Raw genomic sequence first — 21,313 nt, 5'->3', positions numbered from 1 at the left:
GTCCGGCCACTATTCAGGGAGTGGATGTAGAGGTGGTCCACTCCTACAAGTACTTGGGGGGTCCACATCAATGGCAGGCTGGATTGGTCTCCTAACACAGAGGAACAATATAAGAAAGGGCAGAGCAGACTCTTTTTCTTACGAGACTGTGCTCCTTTAATGTGGGTAGTGAAATGTTCTTCCACTCTTTGATGGCCAGTGTGATTTTATATGCTGTGCTGTGTGTGGCTGGTAACATCATTTCAGGAGAGGACCACCGAATAAACAGGCTAATTAAAAAGGCCAGCTCAGTTATGAGACACACTCTCAACCTGCTAGAGGAGGTAGTGAAGGAAGAAAAAACTGATGACTATTATGAACAATTCTGCACATCCTTTGTCTGACACACTTGCATTGGTCAGTCAGTTAGTCAGTCATCTCCCAACCTGCTATATCCTAACACAGGGTCATGGGGGTCTGCTGGAGCCAATCCCAGCCAACACAGGGCGCAAGACAGGAAATAAACCCCGAACATCCCATTGCAGGGCACACACACATACCCACCCATGCACTAAGCACACACGAGGGACAATTTAGGATCACCAATGCACCTAACCTGCATGTCTTTGGACTGTGGGAGGAAACCGGAGTACCCAGAGGAAACCCACACAGACACGGGGAGAACATGCAAACTCCACGTAGGGAGGACCCAGAAAGCGAACTAAGGTATCCTTACTGCGAGGCAGCAACGCTATCACTGTGCCACCATGCCGCCCCACTTGCATTATGTAACTTAAAAAATAAAGTTGATGTAAAAGATGTTTTTATTAAATGTTTTTAGTTTTTAGTGAAGCGGTTGTAACACAATTGAAAAACTATTAAAAGAACTATATCTATCTATTATATAAAAAAATTTTGGGTTGAGACGTGATCATCTTGGAGAGACACTTTGAAGTCCCGCGAGACTTCTTGCACGTCACGGCCTACTTACAAACAATTTCTCTGAGGTACTTTAATGTCCCATGAGATAAGGAAGTGAGACAAAAGGATAGCTACTGTTACAGGCTTTTAAATGATCAACGCGCAGTGCGACATGCAGATCACGCAGCTCAGTAGCAGCTAGCAGCAAGCCAGCAGCTGATCCGTCATTAGCGTGCATTCAGCACCCCCCCCATAACACGAGCGGCAGAGACGTGACGTGGTTAGCGTGAAGTGCGCCACCAGGGGGGGCGGATGTGGGGTGGGCAAACGAAGCGAGTAGGGGGCAGCCCCCTAGTATTTCATAAATACATTACTTGTTTAACACATTACGTAACCATCTCCTATCAACTTAATTCAATTTATGGTTGTGTGGGACTGCTGCCTATTGTGACAGCACTTGCGTGGAAGGTAGTAATTGGCTTGGGCAGGGTGCCAGTCTTTCATAGGACTCAGTCCCACACATGTGGCAATATGGAATCACTAATCAACTGAACCTTCATGTTTTTGGGATGAAAAACGGAGTACCAGTAGCAAAGCCCACACAAACACAGGAAGAATATGTAAATTGCACAGAGACAAACATGAGTGGAGAATTCAAACACAGGACACCATATAAATGAGGTGGCAGTGCTACTCACTATGCCACTTTGATTTAGCTCAATAATTTGTAAATGCGTGGGACCATTTGTCTAGGTAGTGTGTGTGAAAGTAAAATAACACCTTGACATATAGACAGTTTTCAGTCGAGGAAGGGAAAATAAAACCCCAGGTGTTATGCCACTCATGGAAAAACACGAAATGGCTCAAAACCTGCAACATAGATGTTCTCTGCCATGAGAACTAGTTTACCAGTTGAATCCATATTGCGAACAAAACAGCTCACACTATTGCACTGCAATGTATCAACCTGTATTAGGAAACCAGACCACAGCAGAGAAGCAAGATCCCATAGCAGGCCTCCAGGTTCTTTCAGTGTGGTGAAGAAATGCAGTTAAAATTTAAACTAAAATTTAAAAAACACCTTCAGCAAAGAAATAAAATTCAAAGTTGCATATAAATTTCACACAAAAAATGTTCACAGATATTAACAGCAGGTCACTACATTCTGGAAGAAAGTAAATGCAATACAATACAATACAATTTATTTTTGTATAGCCCAAAATCACACAAGAAGTGCCACAGTGGGCTTTAACAGGCCCTGCCTCTTGACAGCCCCCTAGCCTTGACTCTCTAAGGAGAAAACCTTCTAAAAAATGGAAGAAACCTTGGGAAAGGCATTTCAAAAAGAGACCCCTTTCCAGGTAGGCTGCGTGTGCAGTGGGTGTCAAAAAGAAGGGGGTCAATACAATACAGTACAATACACAGAACAGAACAAATCCTCAATACAGTATAAAAATAAAAATTTTTGAAGTACTTAGCAGAATTTAACAGTAGATGATATCACATAATATGATTTGGATTTGTTTAGAGTCCAGGAGACCATAGCCATCAAGCTGCCTCCCTCATTTGGCCATTCCACAGCTGAGTCAGCGCTGGGCCAGCCAATCTGATGAAAGGACCCCTCTACCCCATGATTCCTGCAATCCTCCATCAGGGATGACTTTACCTTTCTAAGATGGTAGAATCATGATTTGGACAACTTCGTGATATGCACTTTAAATGACATTCTAGAGTCAAAGATAACTCCTAGCTTGCAGGCTGATTCAGTTAAATTAATGGTGATCCCAACTGAGTTAAATGATGACAAAATATTGTTATAGTCGGCGTCATTCCCTCCAATAATTAACATCTGTGTTTAAGGACAAGTAGTTCTCATCCATCCTCTCCTTTAATTCACTAACACAACTAATTAAAGACAACATTGGAGAAACTTTATTTGTTCTAAATGAAAGGTATAACTGGGTGTCAACTGCATATGAGTGAAAATTAACATTATGTTTTCTAATGATAGATCCCAGTGGAAGCATGTAAAGTAAAAAAAAAGTAAAGGTCCCAGTACTGACCCCTGCGGGACACCATATTGAACTTCTGTGTATAATGATGGAATACTTTTCAGTCAGGCTTTAGGCCCCAACACAGCACAGAAACCGCGCATTTACGTGTCCTAAATGACGTCCTTTTGGCATTGGACTCAGGACTCCACGTGGTTATGGTTCTTCTCGACTTATCTGCTGCTTTCGACACAATCGACCACGACATCATGATCTCCGACTCAATCCTGGGCTGGTGTATCTGGCTTAGCCCTCGACTGGTTCAGGTCATATTTCTGCAACAGGACTCTCAGAGTCATGCTAGACGATTTTTCATCTGAATCAGTCCCACTCCCATGAGGGTCCCCCAGGGTTCCATTTTAGGGCCACTACTTTTTTCAATCTACATCCTGCCTTTAGGTGCAATTTTTAGAAAATATGCAATTTCATATCACCTATATGCTGACGACTGTCAAATTTATTTCTCCCTCAAGCCAACTGACTCCACCAAACCTCTCCTCGACTGTCTATCTGACATTAAGGACTGGCTGGCTGTAAACTTCCTTCACCTGAACGATTCAAAAACCGAGGTCATTGTTTTTAGTCCCGACTGCAAACAGGCTCCACCCCTTGACCTCGTTTCTCTTCCCATTCCAGTAACTTCGTCTGTCTCCAATCTTGGAATCAAAATGGATACGTTCCTGAAAATGGATGCTCAAGTCAACAGCACAGTAAAATCCTGCTTTTTCCATCTAAGGCGAATCGCCAAACTCAAGCCTATTCTTTCTAACCACCTCCTGGAATCAGTAATTCATGCATTCATTACGTCCCGGCTTGACTACTCTAATTCCTGCCTTTTTGGTATCAGTAAAGCCACGCTTTCTAGACTCCAACTGGCTCAAAATGCGGCTGCAAGGCTTCTAACTGGAAGTAGCAGAATCCAACACATTTCACCGATTTTGAAAACCCTACACTGGCTGCCGGTTAGATTCAGAATCGATTTTAAGATTCTCCTCCTAACCTATAAGGCATTAAACGGTCTAGCCCCCGCCTATTTGAGTGTCTTGCTCCATTGTCACAATCCCCCTCGTGTTCTTAGATCCGCAGATCAGCTGCTCCTAACCGTTCCCAAGGCACGTTTTAAAGCTCGTGGTGAAAGGGCTTTCTCCGTCTGTGCACCCAGGCTCTGGAACTCCCTGCCCTTAGTGGTTAGGCAAGCCGCTTCAGTCGCCACATTCAAATCTCGCCTAATAACGCACTTCTTCACATTGGCTTTTAATTCTTAACCTGTTTCATTTTCCACTTGCCTTTTGCTATTTTCTCTATTTTATTTGGTCCCTTGACCTGTTTTTAGTATCTCTTTTTTAATTCTCTCTTAATGTATATTTTTAATATTTTGCTTTTAGTCCTGCTTGTTGTAACTGTACAGCGCTTTGGTCAGTTGTAATGCTGTGTTTTTAAGCGCTCAACAAATAAATATGGTATGGTATGGTATGGTACTGTCAGCACATTTCTGTACATATTGGAATCGATTTGATAAATAAGAACTAAACCAAGCGAGCACAGTGCCTGTAAGCCCAATATCATTTTCTAGCCTGTACAGTAAAATAGAACGGTCAATGGTGTCAAATGCTGCGCTTGTCGAACAACATAATTACAGTGGAGTTTCCTTCATCAGAGGATATCAGAATGTTGTTTACAACCCACGTTAGTTAGTTAGTTTTTAAATCATGGTTTAATGACTGACACTTTTAATGCATCAGGTACTGTGCCATGCAGTAATGAACTGTTGATAATGTTTAGAATATGCGCTGCACTTTTTACTAGTTTTGTTGGCACTGGATCTAGGGAACAAGTAGTGGGTTTCATTTTAGAAATTAAAGTTAAGACTTCCTGCTCAGTTACAGGATTAAAATTACTAAAGTGCTGAACGCAATGTAAGACAGGGTCTGCTAAGCTAGTATGCAGTTTGTACTGTGATGCTGAGATCTGGGATCTTATATTTTTAATTTTCTCATTGAAGAAGTTCATAAAGTCTGTACTGCTAATATCTATTGGTATTTTGCACTATAGATCTGAATTCCCATTTGTTAATTTAGCAACTGTTCTAAACAGTACCCAAGGATTTTTATTATTGCTATCTATTATTGTAAAATAGTATTCTGAGCGAGCTTTAAAGAGAGCTTTTTTATATTTTTTAACACTCTCTGTTGATGCAATTTGGAAGACATTTGTTGTTCTCCATCTTCGCTCCAGTTTTCGACACTCTAATTTAAGAGCTCAAGTGTTCTCATTAAACCAGGGAGAGTTTCTATGTGCTTTGATCCCTTTTGATTTAAGGGGAGCCACTGTGTCCAGAGCATCTCTCAAGGTCACATTATAATGTGTTGTTAGTTGAACTAAATTGTTTTCCACATTTACATTTGATGTTAACTGATTGAAATTGTTTTCCACAATTACACTTGACTTAGTCAAATTATCTATAAAGTTTGAAGCAGAATTACAATCTAGATGTCTCACTGTCTTTGTTTTAATCTGTGAGTGCATTTGGCAAGGGCAGAAAAAAATCAAATGTAATTAAGTAGTGATCGGAAATAACTTAATTTAATGGAGTAATATTTAAATTTTGAATTTCAACTTTGTAAGTTATAATCAAATCTAATGTGTGGTTATGATTATGAGTTGGACCTTTGATAATCTGACAAAATACTACTTAATTTAACAAATAAGTAAAACATTTGCTAAAAGTGTTAGTTTCCACATCAATGTGTAGATTAAAATCCCCCATTAATAATATGTGATCAGAATTTATAGCCAAATCAGATAAAAGGTTGCTAAATTCAGTCATGAACAATGAATATGGCCCTGGTGGTCTGTAGACTAGCACTATAATTGTGTTGGAATCTAATATTTAAAATGAATGCCTCAAGGGATTTAAAGTCGCCTAGATTTTTAGACGTGATTTGCATTTTGTTACAATGAATTACTCCAAGGCCTCCTCCTCAACCATTATCTCAAGACTTATGAAGGAACGAGTATCCATCTGGTGATGCCTCAGCTAGTGGAACAGTGTCACATTTACTAAGCCAGGTAGAGCGAATGTTCAATAAGCAGCATTTAAAACTGCATGCTTCTTTCTAAACTGGTGATATATTTTTTGTTTTAATTTGAAGTAAATTTCTATTACAGATTCCCCTAGTGGAGGGTCTGATTTTATTTCTTGGTCTAATTATACACCTTATTTTTTGGTTATCAAGTAATTTAAGGTTTGCATCAAGACTACATTTACTGGATGCCCCACAACAGGGATTATGGTTAACAGCTTCAGGATAGTAATAGGTGGGATAAACAACAGCCTGTGATTTAAGATCACATGACCGTGGCCTGGATGGTACTTTAATCAGTCAGCCAGGCAGTTTTGTTGCCATATTTTGGGATAATACATAAGATCCCCTCCAGTTAGGATGAAGAGCATCTCTTTTGAAAAATTCAGGCCTTTCCCAAAAATCGTCCCAATTGTTCACAAATGCTATGCATTTATTTCCACACCAGGTTTCTAGCCAGCAGTTAAGGGAACGCAATCTGCTATAAATCACATCCCCTCTATATAATCTTGGTAAAGGGCCAGATACAGTAATCCCTTGCTTTATCGCGCTTCGACTTTCGCGGCTTCACTCTATCGCGGATTTTATATGAAAGCATAACTAAATATATAACGTGGATTTTTCGCTGCTTCGCGGGTTCTGCGGACAATGTGTCTTTTTACTTCCTGTTCAGAGCACGCAGTTAAGTTCTCCTGACTGAGAAGCTAACCAATCAGAGCACGCAGTTAAGTTCCTGCCTGCTGAATGCAGTGTTAACCAGGAAGTCTCGTCTCGCTCATTTAGAATCAACGTGTTTTGCTGTGTAAAGAGTTGTGCTCTTTTGTGTTTATCTTTGTGCCTAGTCAAGCCCTTCATTATGGCTCCAAAACGATCTGCTACTGCTTCAGGGGCCGTGCCCAAGCGCAAATGGAAGATGTTAACGATTGCCGAAAAGGTAAACATTTTGGATTTGTTGAAGGCTACGATTCTTTTTATTTAAAAAGTAGGAAAGGAATATAAGATATACGGCCGCAGTGGCCTGTTAACCAGGGTGCAAAACGAGTTGTAAGTGGATGTAATAAGGCAGTAGTCTGGATGGAATCTGCTTTAGGCATTTGGATTGAAGACTGCCAGAAGAACAACGGCAGTACTACACAATCGCCTGAAATGGCTCCTTTGGAAGAACTGTAACGCTCTCCTTTGTTGTGCAGTAAAATGAAACTCATTGTTATCGGACAAGTCATCATGTCATTGTTGGTGAGTAACCATAATTAATTTTCTACTTACAGTACTTAGTACATATACGTACGTTTAGTGTCACTGTACACACATTCACTGTATACTATTTTTCTTGCATTGTACGTATTTATTGCTGGTGGCCTATCTATCGTAATTGCTGTAACATATGTGATATCGGAGACCCTCAATATCTTTAAAATAATATTTAGGTTTTACTGTATATAAACAGTGTGTTTATCTACATAATTTCAATGAATCTTACCTAATATCTAAGAGAATACAAAGGGATTATGCTGTATAACTCTGCGGGGAATATTTATAAACAGTGTGGGAGAGTTTATAAGGGCTTAAAATATATAAAAATAACCATACAAACATATGGTTTCTACCTATCGATCGAGGAGGGATTACTGTACAACTAAATTCCGACATTTTCTTGTAGCTTTGGTGCATAGAGAGATGAAGTTCCTCTAATACCTCAGATTGCTGTAAATAAATATCATTAGTGCGGACATGCAGCAATAAGGTAGATACTTTATCGTTGGCGGCACGGTCCAATGTGGCCTCTATGTCAGAAATCTTGGCCCCTGTGAGGCATTTAACATTAACTGCTGGTTTAACATAGTTTGGAATTCTAACATTCCGCACTATGGAATTCCCAATTATTAACACTTTCTTCTTCTCAGCTGAGAATCTGTTCTGGGTCTGAATTAGTGTCCTGGGTGCTGAGGGACTAAATTTTAGCTTCTTAGACCCCCGTCTTACTGTTACCCACTCGCCCTGTGGCTGAATTGGTGCTGTTGACTTCGGCCACGCACTGACTACAGTGGGACCTGGAGAGACAGTATCCGAATTGTCTAAACAAACCGAGTCGATCCAATTTTCGGTTTGCCTAATTGCTATCAGGTTCCTAACACGGTCCTCCAATTTGCGTATTTTCCTGAGTAATTCTAAATTAACTAAACACTTTTGGCAGGTGAAGCTGTCTACACTGTCGGCCGGAAAACGTTTCCAGACAGTGACATGTGCACCTATGCAGTGCATGGCAATAAACAACTGTGCTTTAGAAGATGGTGGAGAATACAACAAAGTGTCCAACCGTTTGTAAACAAAGAGAAAACATTTATGGTTTGTTCAAGACCAGTGCTTAAGGACTGGAAAGAATTAGTTGTCTGTGACTTGAATTTCCATTTTTCCCTTTGAAATATTGAAGAATGATTAGCAATAGCTTACAACAATGCCTCCATTTTGCCTCAGAAAGAAAAAACACAATAATCTCTAACACTGGCACTAATACAGTAAATCCAGAAGGATACGTGTGTGTTCATTATACACAATTGGACATAAGGTAGTCTATCACAGGGCATGCTCACGTATATGTCCACAATATGTTACACTGGGTCAAATTAGAGACCATAGGAGATTGTTCAAAGCCCACAAAGACAACAGCTGAACTGGAGTTAGTTAAAGTGTGGGCATGATGCCATTCATGGTGTCTGTGCTGACTAGTAAATAAACCAATGTGATCAAAAAGGTGTCATCTTTATTTTTTAATTATTCAATTAAATATTATCTATCTATCTATCTATCTATCTATCTATCTATCTATCTATCTATCTATAAAATGCAAAGTTGACTTACACACTCACTCATCAACAAAAACAATATTTGTCGTTTAGTTAAAAGTTTAAATTTGGCAGGATGGTACATCTAGGTGTGTAGATATACACTAAGAAAGAACATTTTCATATATCAATATTTAGGGGTAAACCCCCACAATAGAAAAACTAAATACCCCAAAATCGCAAAAATGCTTTGAAGGATTTGATTAAAATTAACTTTTTTTTAATTTGGAGATATTTATTAGTATTTTCCTAACTTACATGGTCTGCGCTATGCTGAGAGCTTAGTTTTTGTGAATGCTGGCCTAGTAGAAGTGATTGATGTGGCAAATGAATAGTACCACTAACCAACAGGATGGATGGATGACTGAAGACTGGGCATTGTCCTGGACAAGAAGAAAAAGACATGATTGAATTGTGAAATGGAAAGTGAAAGCTTGGCAAAGTTCAAGCAACATGCAAAGCTCAATGGTTAGCAAGCAGTTTTTTGCTGTTGACTACAAGCACTCTTAGATTCATACTGGCTCTCATCTTAGTTATCCATTCTGCTCTGTCAACCTTCACTCTCTTGGTCATGGTGCTGAAAACCAACCCCTCATCCCACTCCTGCGCTTGGATTTCAGCACTGAAAACATAAAGAGAGAACCCTCAATCACCCAAAGGGCTCTTTGATTGATTGATTTCTTTGGGGATGCCACAAAAAATGCGTCCTGACACTTGAAGTTACTGCTTGCTCTGCGCTTTTCACTCTTCACGTTAATACATCAGTGTAGCACATAAGGTACTGGCACTTAGGTATATCCACTTCAAGCACTGCTTTGCATATTCATTCACATCTGCAGCCTTTGCAGGGGACTACATACCACTAACAATAAACTTGAAAAGAATACCATATGTGAGTGAATGCTGTTAACAAATGAAAATCATAAACATCTAACAGTGACAATAATACAGGGTGGAGCAGGAAAAAAGGAAATTTTGAAACTAGTTGTTGGCGACCCTGGGGCATCAGCTGTTGTTTGGGACCAATGTGACCTTGTTTAGAACCCCTTGCCATTAGTTATAATGGAGCAGTGGAATGGTGCACAACAAGCATTCAGTGAAAGCCTTTTATAAAAAATGGTGATAGTGTGACTGCTGCGCAAAGGGAATTTTGGTGTCATTACTTGTTAGGATGTCATGATCGTGTCCCATCTGCTCATGTGATTACAACATGGGTGCATAATTTCAAAGAAATGTGTTCAGCCTTAAAAAATAAGTCCCCAGGTTGGAGCCACTCTGCATACTGCCCGACAATTGGTGGCAGCTATTCGACGATTGTTTGGAAGTTGCATCATTTCACACAAAAGTGACATTCCATGGCATCTGAGATCCCCAGATCTCATTTTTTGTGATTTTTCTTTTTTAAACCAACCATTGCTGAACTAAAAAAGGAGGATTGAAGAGGAAATCGCTGGCATTCCTCTTGACTTGTTATGTCGAGCAATGCAGAATTCCCACAACAGGCTGTCAGAATTTGTATAAAGAAATGGACAAACACCTTCATGATGTTTTCTTCAAAACATAAAATGAATATTGAATGAATATTGATTACCATCATTAACCGCATATCCTGTACAATACATTTAATCATTAAATGTATTTTGTAGGGCGGCATGGTGGTGCAGTGGGTAGTGCTGCTACCTCACAGTTAGCAGACCTGGGTTCGCTTCCGGGGTCCTCCATGCGTGGAGTTTGCATGTTCTCCCCGTGTCTGTGTGGGTTTCCTCCGGGTGCTCCGGTTTCCTCCCACAGTCCAAAGACATGCAGGTTAGGTGCATTGGCGATTCTAAATTGTCCCTAGTGTGTGTTTGGTGTGTGTGTGTGTGGGGGCTTGCCCTGCCCAGGGTTTGTTTCCTGCCTTGTGCCCTGTGTTGGCTGGGACTGGCTCCAGCAGACCCCCGTGACCCTGTAGGTTGGATATAGTTGCTTGGTAATGGATGGATGGATGTATTTTGTAATTTGTTTTTTTGTGCACTGAGCATCAATTGAAAATTTCCTGTGCCACTCTGTATATACTTACATTTCACATTATTCCTACTGGTTAATTCATTTCAAAACAATACTCTTCTTTTTCTAACGACCACCAACAAAAGCCAAGTCACTAGAAAAAGCAGAATTGATCTAATGTGGGAAAGTCTTACTCTTGTAGAATCGTGTATGGTATGTTCAACAGTAAGCAGCTCCATTGACCTAATAATATTATTATCACTTATTATTTGTCTGGTGCCTTTATTCAAGACAACTTACAACATTCGAGACACAATTGATTTAATTTCTTTTGTTTTTCCAATTGAAACACAGGTACGTCAAGTGTTTTTGTTCATAGTCACGCAGTGTCAGTAGCAGGATTTGATCCCACAACTTCAGGATCTGAAGCCCAAAGCCTTACCCACTGCAACACACTTTATAATATATAATATATAATATTTACCCTTGGTTAAAAAAAAAAAAAACTTACAAAATTTTATATTATAAAGCACTTTGTTAATTAGGGTGGTACGGTAGTGCAGTGGGTAGCACTGCTGCCTCACAGTAATGAGACCTGGGTTTGCTTTCCGGGTCCTCCCTGCATGGAGTTTGCATGTTCTCCCCGTGTCTGTGTGGGTTTCCTCCGGGTGCTCCGGTTTCCTCCCACAGTCCAAAGACATGCAGGTTGGGTTCATTGGCGGTCCTAAATTGTCCCAAGTGTGTGCTTGGTGGGTGTGTGTGTGCCCTGCGGTGGGCTGGCACCCTGCCTGGGGATGTGTTCCTGCCTTGTGCCCTGTGTTGGCTGGGATTGGCTCCAGCAGACCCCCGTGACCCTGTGTTAGGATATAGTGGGTTGCATAATGACTGACTGGCTGACTTTGTTAATTACACAGTACTTCTAGTTCACCTGATTAACCGAAGGCACTGTTACTGGTCTTATGAAATTTCTCGGCTGAAGCAGAGAAGCACAGCTAGTGTAATTATTCTGGGTAACTGAGTGTATTCTATTTTTTTCAGTACGGTCACATTTTAGCGCAACTGTATTGGAAATATTCTTTTCCCTTTAAACTCTTCAGTGTTATATTATAGACATTCTCCAAGATTGAAGCCTCGCACACTATGTATCAATTTTTAATACCAGCCAAATAAACACATGCATATTCCTTTACACTTTCTGATTTGCATGCTTCTGTTTTCTTATGTTTCCCTTAGCATACAAACAAAAGTCACATATGTTTCAGGTCAAAGACTGTAAAAGAGTAATGAATGTGTAAATAGATGTGTTTAGAGTACATGTGGGTGGTTTAACATAATTATATTTTAGGTTGCAAAGAAACATACAGTATAGTGTTTGCAAATTGTTGGAGTAAAAACATTCCAAGTCGCAAGATTGTTATGTGTTGAATGATTAACAGCTTTCTTGATTGTTTTAAGAAAAATATCAAATAAATTAAATCTTTTTAAAACACTAAACAAAGAGAAATGTGAACTTTACCATCTCTGGTAACTGAACATATCAGATGCATGTGAGGATACACTACTGGTTTTGATTCACCTCATTAAAGTGTTCCGACTGTGATACTACTGCATTTATGTCCATCCATTTTCTGTACCCTTCCTTCAGTTTAGTGTCTTTAATTATATTATAAATGAGCACACCCTTAAGTCAGGTATCAGTCCGTCACAGAATATGCTCACACACATGTCAATGCTCACTTATAGGGGCAATGTTTATGGTCTCCAGTTAACCTAAAATTCACGGCTTTAGGTTGTGGGAGGAAGACGGAAAAGAGAACATGGACACTAAACATAGACACAGTCCAGGTTGGGATGTGGACTTACTTTTTATGGGTCTGTAAGACAACAGGCAGCATGTTGAGTCTTTGATATGGAATTAATGCAGAAATATGTACTGTATATAACAGAGAGGGGGTCATAATCAGATGATGAATAGGAAGAGTTTACAAGAATGCAAGCCTCATCATAAAGAATATTCAAGCAGATAGAAACCTTTTCAATTGCAATTCAAAATGATTCTTCCTACAATTGATACCTGACTCAGTAGGCATCGCAACTCACATTACTGTATGTGCTACTAGATGTCTTGCAAGAAATGTTTTTCACACCATTAATCAAGAATGTGTCATAGCAAGGCTGAAACAATTTCTTTTTATTTATTTAAATTCTCTTTTATTTTTTAGCATTTTCAGCAGATTTGTTGTGTTTTCACAATTCTAAATTTGTTACCCCAAGCCTGAGACTGATGACTTATTACAAATGCCTTTTCCAAGTAGAAACGGGGTTTGGCATTGATCACCTACAGTGCTAAAGTAGATAAAACAGGTGGGGGAAGAGTATTGTTGTTGTTTATATTGACTAAATTGTATGCAAATTGAACTACTTATGTTTTTAAATAAATGAACAAACATGGCATGATGAATGGGACATATACTACATGACTAGTAAACCGAGGTGTGCAAAGACTTCTTCAAGACGAAGGAGCAGATGTGTTTAGTCAGCAAAATGACACAAACTACATGTGACTACAACTTTGAACCAGAAACAAGTGGAGCTAGATCTATGAGATCAGATCACAAATTATAGGGATATTTTCCAAAGTGCATCCCTTAGCTGTATTACTCCATGTTCAAGTATGAAATAAAGTTAAAAAGTCAGATGTCATGCTGTAGGTAAGCTCCTCATTTTTCACCGGACTGAACATCTTTCAGGAAGATGTAATCAAGATGTAGTTGATGTTTTTAATGTGATAAAAATGATATGGTATAGTTAAACCTACAGTAATTTGGAAAATCTGCATCTTTTTTTAATAAATGTCTCTTGTAAACATTGTTTAATGTGTGTATTAATCCAGGTGGTCTGTGACTACAAGCCTCATCCTCTATTCAGTGGATGAAACAAAATCAAGAAAACAGCTTATCACATACAAGAAAAGCATGCACACCAGCTCAGAAATCCGCAGAAATACCACAAAGTTTTAAGTCAAGTCTTACTTTGAAATTGCAAACCTCTCAGTGCACCAACCTGTTTTACCATTTCACTTACATTCATCTGTTTCATCTTTGACTATTCACTGGCTATCTCCCTTAGGGAAATCATCATTTTTGAAAATCTGTTTTATTCCAATCCTGTTTCTAATTTTCACCTCTAGTCAACAGTCATAACGTTCCAGGCTTCCATGTCCTCCCAGACCCGCTGACTCCCAACGATCTTAACAGGAATGGCTCTACTTTGAGGTGCTGTCAAACTCTTCTCTCAATCATAGGCTTGTCAACCCCACCAATGGAATGTAATGCATTCTCATTCTCTTTCAATCAGTAAACTTACCTAATAATAACGGTACCTAAGAATTAGGATATAGATAGAGATGTATAGTGAGATTTTTGACCCGCTTAAAAACCATCACAGTTTTGTACAACATGTGAAGTACTGATGAGCAGTTAGAGCCTGTCTTGTAAGAAACAGCCGCACAGCAGAGATGCATCCCAGAATTCTCTATTCAGTTTTAGAGTTTGAATGGTTAACTCTTGCATTTGATGTCAAATTTATTTATATAGCACATTTAAAACAACATAGGAATGCTGTGGCCAAAGTGCTTTACAATAATAGAATAAAAGAAAAACATATGAATAAAATAAATAGAAATAAAATAAATGAACATAAATAAAATAAATAATAAATGGAAGTAATGTTACATAATCATTAATTTGAATAAACATTGATGTTTATTCCAGTGTTATTGTCTCAGAACATAGCTGATGGTTGGTACAGTGTTTGGTTGCTAAGGTCACAGTTACAAAACCATGATCAGTTTATGTTTTTAAAAATCACTATTGTTATAAATGCAATAGAGGAGTCATAGATAAATGAAAATAGAAAAGGAACAGTCAGATTTTAAGTCAAGAAAGAGTCAGGGATATCGGAATATCAGTCACTAAAACAATGGCCTAGATCAATAATCTTATATAAACGCAACAGGTTCTATCATTAAAATCATCATGGATGTATCTTTTCATTTACTAACACTAATGGAAGGAGTTTTAGAATAAATAAAACAGACAAAGCAAGGGCACTGAGCCCTGGACGCCACAGTCTTCTAGTGTGCATGTTGTGACATCATGCATAATGGCATGGCGATGATTTACAAACAACATGACTGCACCCATGATGAAACCAGCCAAATTTCCACAACTCCATTAAAACAACGAAAATAAAAAAGAAGAATGAAATTTGCACAAAAACAAATATAAATGAGATTCTGGAAGTCAAAAGATAAGACTCACAACAATTACAGGCTGAAAATGTCAACATAATAGTTATATGTGTTCTGTGGCAATGCTTAATCTGTTACTGTGACTGTTTGTGATGATATTCATTAGAGATGAGAAAACCTTGCGTGAGAACTGTGAGTTTGGCAAAATCGCAGAAATGTTCGGAAACTTTGCCAAACTCGGCAAAATGCATTGGCAGCCAATGGGGAAGGAGGAATTAAAGTGGTTTTGAGCAGATTATAATTTTGTTTTAAGTGTCCCTTAAGGCTATGGAAGCATCTACCATCTATGCTGGACCAATTATTCTGGCCAAAAATGAGATTTGAGCCGTGAGGCAGCACTGCTAACCACTGTGCCACTGCGCCTCAAACAACAGAAGATACTGATGGAACAATAAGTAGAAACAAAATGCAGCAAATGGCCACAAACTAGCAATGTCAAGAACTTCTTCAAAGTCGTGGCTCCAGGCTCAGCTGGAATGTCTTTTTTGTTTCTAATCTTTCTGTGCAGATTCTTTGTACATTTTTCTTCATTGAAGAGTATAGAAACACCTTGTAAATATTTATCAACATTTCATTAATATTATTTTTCACAGTATTTTATATATGTTTCCTGACTTGGAAGGGGAGCTGCAGCACATGGTTAATTACACTTGTGCATGCAAAATTAGACACGTGGCATAGTAGCGAAAAAGTGAGTGCATAGGGATCAGTGTTATATATTTGTTGGCAGAACTTATAATATTATTTTTATTTTTTTTAAATGTATACAAGGTGCAAATCCAGCTTGAGTAAAGATCAGATAATGACATCACGCATGTGCGAAGCAGATTGGGACATGATGTAAAATCTGATGTGGAATACACTTACAAAACACATGCATGAAAGGTTTGCACATGGCTGCTACAGCTCTATAACATCATGCTTGCCTTGTTAAGCATTAAGGTGCGTTTGGGGAAAAAATGTTGGCTTGTTTCTGCAGCTGTCTTAAACATTCTTAATAATGTCACCTAGTATAAAGATCAGCTTAGTTTATATCATTACATAAACAACTTGGTCTAATATTATCTTTCTGTTTCTCTAATCTTCCTATGCAGATTGGAAATATGGATGATCATTACACATTTAAAGAGGTTCTGACTTCAAGAAGTAAAAGGATTGTGGAAAAGAACCTTTCCCTTGAACCAAATGTAAGTGCTATTGTTGGTTTTGTCCGTGCTCATGGTAAGCCTGCATCTATTTATATGTACCCATGTTTATCTGTTTACTTTATTGAATTTGAAAATTAGAGTTTTATTAATTTCACTGTGTCTGTTTCATGTGAGCTTATGTGATGAGGGAAGGAGAAAAGTAGGAGGAGCTGAGCTATTGTAGAGATTATAGTTTTATCGGATCAAAATTGTTACATTTAAAGAGTATACAGTATATGCTAATCAACCTGTGATATGTTTTCGTTCTCTGGCACCATTTAGTGAGTATAACAAGATTTCCTTAAAATTCTATTTTTCATACCTGAAATAACCACCTGACCTTGAAACGCCAGGCATATTCAGCAATAAAAGGATGGAGTCAAGGATGTGCGTAGTGTCGAAACAAGGAGAAAATAAAAATAATGGCAACTGGAATGAGGGTAAGGCTAGAGAAGTGAGTAAGCAAAAAAGGACGAGACCAGGCTTTAGTGTTTTCAGCAGTAATGGCATTGTGTAATATGTGTAATGACAGACTGGACAACAAAATTCTTCATTGTGAAAAAGCAGCAGATATTTCCTATTACCTTTACTGTATCATCTATAATACAGTGCTTTAATAAGTGATATCATTTATCTTCACTTATAGTATATTTTTGTTATAGACACTGATGTCTATGATTTTGCTTATTAGTCTAAATTTGTGTTCTTATGTATTTAGACACCTGTATCATATATGAAAATCTGATAGGTGCTCTAATCTTGTCCTGAATAAACAGTCAAATTGAATTGTTTTGCTTCACATACACAAACTACATGTTTATTATTGAATAGTAGCTCAAAGCAAAGAATGATAGACATTTTCAATTGTGACCACAATCCAAGCCTTGAAGGAAACCTAAACCTCCAGGGTAATAGCATCAGCAATGCCATACCTCACCTAGCTGTCATAATACAGAATCAGAAACATGATGAAAAGGGTGTGAGGCCTCCAAAAGACCCATAAAGCAGACTACTGGCCTTCCCAACAGAGTTTTACCCAAACTAACCAGCTCCAACTACCACCTTTAGGTTTCACTTTTAGCAGGCCCAAAAATGAACTAGCTTTAAAGCTAAAAAAAATTGAAGACAATTACAAAATATATTTCAAAAATGCCTCGTTAGGGAAAGTTATCATCAGACTCTTAATCGTAGAGACAAGTCCTGCAAATAATCTTCATCAATGAGAAAATCTATTGAGAAAAAAAAAAACAGAACAGAAATGCTCAAAAGGATATGTGTAAAAGGGCAGTCCACAACAAACAAGTCCCAAATCTCTAATACAAGAAACGAGCAAGGAAATAAAAAAAACAATACTGTAAACCAGAAATAACAAAAAAACAGTAACATTCACAATTGATTGTTATAGCATTCAGTAATCCACCATCAGGTCTGTCTTCTGACTGTCTTAAGTAGCCAGAGCCGTGATGTCAGGGTGGCTCCGCCTCTTTGGGTTCCACTCATAGAACACACGGAATGGACATCACTTTAAAAATAAACAGAACTCACAGAAATAACAGAAAAACAGGAATCACATACGTAATAAATACAACAGTATACCAGAAAATAAATACAAGCCAGGGAAAAAAAAAACCTGACCATAAAACAAAATGGCAATGTCAGGGCTTCACACCACTTCTTAAGACAGGTAGTAATATATAGTAAGCTCTCCAAAAAATGTAACAAAAAAAAATGCGTTTACATCATTTGCATTTTTTAAATATTGTATATATACAGTAGACCCCTGCGAAGTCGCGGTTCAGAATTTGCGGCCTCAGTCATTCGCGGATTTTTTCTTAGAACCTAACTAATAATTGTTAGTGGAAACCGTAACTATCCTCCACAAATTTTATGGCTTTTTTTCGTGGCAATACTGTAGTGTAGAGAGAACAGGAAGCAGATGTACAGAAAACTGCGACTTGGGAATGTGAAAGTAGCCAATAGAATTTGAAACTGCAACTCCCAGCAGTCCCTGCAGTGGCTCTGATTGGCCTTCTACTGAGGGTGCTGGGGCTGTTGAGGTCAAAGGATGTCAGTGCGGCTTTTAAAAAGACCAAAAGCAAAAAAAAAAGTTTTTGTAATTTGTGTTTCAAGTTCCTGTATGTCTGCCTTTTGTTGGGTTATCTGCACTTATTCATTTTGTCCTGGATTGTTTAGTGCATCTGTATTGTCTGCCTGTGTACATGAGGACTGTAAGTGGATTCATGGCCATCCTGCAAAGAAAGGAGCGCTCCTGAACCCACCTTCACCATTTCAGGAACTACCTGTAGGACTGTCTGTACATTCCCATTCAACATGTTGATCTCTGGACTATCTATTTTCATCCGCTGCCGTTTTTCCTGAGCGTTTTTCATGATTTACTATGTGTGTTTTGCTTGTGCTTTGTTGTATTTAATGTGTAATCGCCGTAAGGGGAACAGGGATGGTATCGCTATTTTCTTATTTCATTTGTTTTCATTACATTCTTTATTTGCTATTTGATTACCAGTTTGCTTTGTTTTTGTCTCTGTTTGTGAGTGTGCACGGGTCAAGTCAAGGCTGAATGAGTCCCTGGAATCTGCACCATAAAAATAAATAAATCACCGTCTTCTCGCGCGACGCTACGCTTACTTAAAAGCATGAACACTGCCTGTCCTTTTTGGCTGATTGCTTTGTTTCTCTCTCCTCCCCCAGACATTCTCTGTTCCTGTTGGGGGGTTGTGCTCCCCTATGATGTTTGTCTATTGTTTAAGCGATAACTAACTGCATACTGAGCTCCTTTTACTTCTGAAAGAGACAATAGTATGGTACTAGGCTGACCCGCCTTTTAAGGCGACCGACTTTTAAGTTGACCACTTCTTAAGGCAATTCAATATGTAGATCAATTTGATATTTTATACAAACTCATTAATTTGGTTATATTGCATTTGAGCGGTATTACTTTAATACTCGTAGTTTCTGTTATTTTTGTGATGAAATTTAAACTTTTTTTCTATATTGAGGTCACCCTTTTGAACCCCCCTGATATTTACTACGTGGTGAGGCATTTGTACTCCATCAACATTAATTATTTCCAGAGACATAATTGTGTCTATTTTTCCAGCGCATCGCACGCAAAAGCAAGGGAACGATGGGAGCACCAGAACTCTGCTCACATCATGTCGCTTCGTACTGCAAGCTGCAAGTAGTAAGTCTGTGATAAGTGGAATACCGCTACGCTTTCCACTCATGGGACGGAAGGACAATCCCGACCGCTTTTATATAGTAAGAAAGAAGAAGAAGATATCGCAAAGTCTGGAGTAGAAAATCATCTTTTACCTGGAATAACGAAACTAAAAATCCCATCGTGCATTGCAAAATGGACAGGGCGTGTGTGAAACTCCGCGCCTGCGTAGCACTCACGGGACAGAAGGACAATCCCGACCGCTTTTATATAGAAGGATATTAAGTGGCTTCTTTCTTTGTTATTTCTATGAAGTAAACTAGTATATTTTTATCACTCCTTAGAAATTTGAGTTTTTACATGCCCTTTGCACATTTGTGAGTGATAAGCTACTAAATCACATTTTAAAATGATATTTTATTTTAGCATTTGCTTTTAAAGTGATTTGAGCCACAGACACAGTATACATACACTGTGTTCCTGTGTATACAGTATGTTTCTTTCTGTGTGACCCTTGTTATAGTGCAGTTTTCTACTATTAGAGTAAAATGCCCTCGTAAACTGAGGTCAGAACTTTTCTGTAGCCCTGATGGCTTTCTAGGCCAGAATCGCTTTGCAGCCGGATGGCTGTTTTCTTTAAAATGATAATAGTTTTCCTTACAAAGGTAATAATCTTTCATTTTGAGACTCCAGATTTATTCTGCCTGCGCCAAGCTAACTTTACTTGAAGCACTTGGTTAGATGAAAGATTTACCTCCCCCATCTTGATATCTGATGCTGGTTGATTTCTTTTAATTTTCAGAAACATCATGCATCTTCCTGGCATGCTGTTTAACAACAAATCTCCCTCCTTATTTTTCAAGTAATTTGCATATTATTAGTTCAATTATCATTTGTAGCACCTGCAACAAATACACAACAAACAGAAAAATGTGCTCAGCTGAAGCAGTTGGTAAGTGTTTCTTTCACATTTCAGAAGCTATGATGAATCAAATTAGAAATTCTAACAAAATAAAAGCTCTCAATCATTCTGAGGGGGATTAATATGGTATAAGGTAAATGTAAAGTCTCCTGTTTCTAAACAAGTGCAGACAGCTGTTATGTATTACTCAAAAGATTAAAAAAAGCAAAACATGACAAATTCAACTCCTACTGTCCATGCATAGACTAAAATCAAATGTCCTAGTGACTGAGCCTAGCGTGAGGATTCAGGTTTAAATGTGAGTCCTGATCTTCGAACAGGCTGAGTCTTCATCAGAATTACTAGGTACAGTATAGCAAGATGAAAGTCACATTTATTAAAACAATTTCCTAAGATGTCAGGACACTTTGGTGCATCTCCTGCTTACCAGCTTACAATGTCTAGAAAAAGGCATTCGTAGTAGAAGTTTTTGAAAGTTATGTTAAATAAACTTGTCACATATCTCGATTATAACTATGTTTTCTAATTGGGACTATATGAAATAACAACAACAACATTTATTTATATAGCATGTTTTCATACAAATGATGCAACTCAAAGTGCTTTACAAGATGAAGAAAGAAAAAAAATATAAAAATAAAATTGGGCAATACTAAGTAACAAAGAATAAAGTAAGGTCTGATGGCCAGGAGGACAGAAAAAAACAAAAGACAAAAACTCCAGAGGGATGGAGAAAAAAAAACTAAATCTGCAGGGGCTCAGAGACCATGAGACCACCCAGCCCCCACTGGGCACATACACACGTCCTACTAAAAAGTACTGCTAAAGATCTTAGCCATCCTGCACAGTCC

At 38.5% G+C, this 21,313-nt stretch overlaps 1 protein-coding gene across 1 annotated transcript in view; it reads left to right on the top strand.

Moving 5' to 3' along the window:
- The window catches only part of LOC120526580 (neuroendocrine convertase 1-like), a 672,113-nt gene that overhangs the window by 268,690 nt on the left and 382,110 nt on the right, over window positions 1-21,313 (top strand). The window contains exon 3 of the mRNA XM_039749744.1: window positions 16,270-16,362. Coding sequence (XP_039605678.1) covers window positions 16,270-16,362 — 93 coding nt within the window. The remainder of the gene's footprint in view (window positions 1-16,269; window positions 16,363-21,313) is intronic.

Source organism: Polypterus senegalus, chromosome 3 (genome assembly GCF_016835505.1).
Source record: "Polypterus senegalus isolate Bchr_013 chromosome 3, ASM1683550v1, whole genome shotgun sequence".
Classification (NCBI taxonomy): Eukaryota; Metazoa; Chordata; class Cladistia; order Polypteriformes; family Polypteridae; genus Polypterus; species Polypterus senegalus.
The sequence above is the reverse complement of the archived record's forward strand: the minus strand, read 5'-3'. Positions and strand labels throughout refer to the sequence as shown.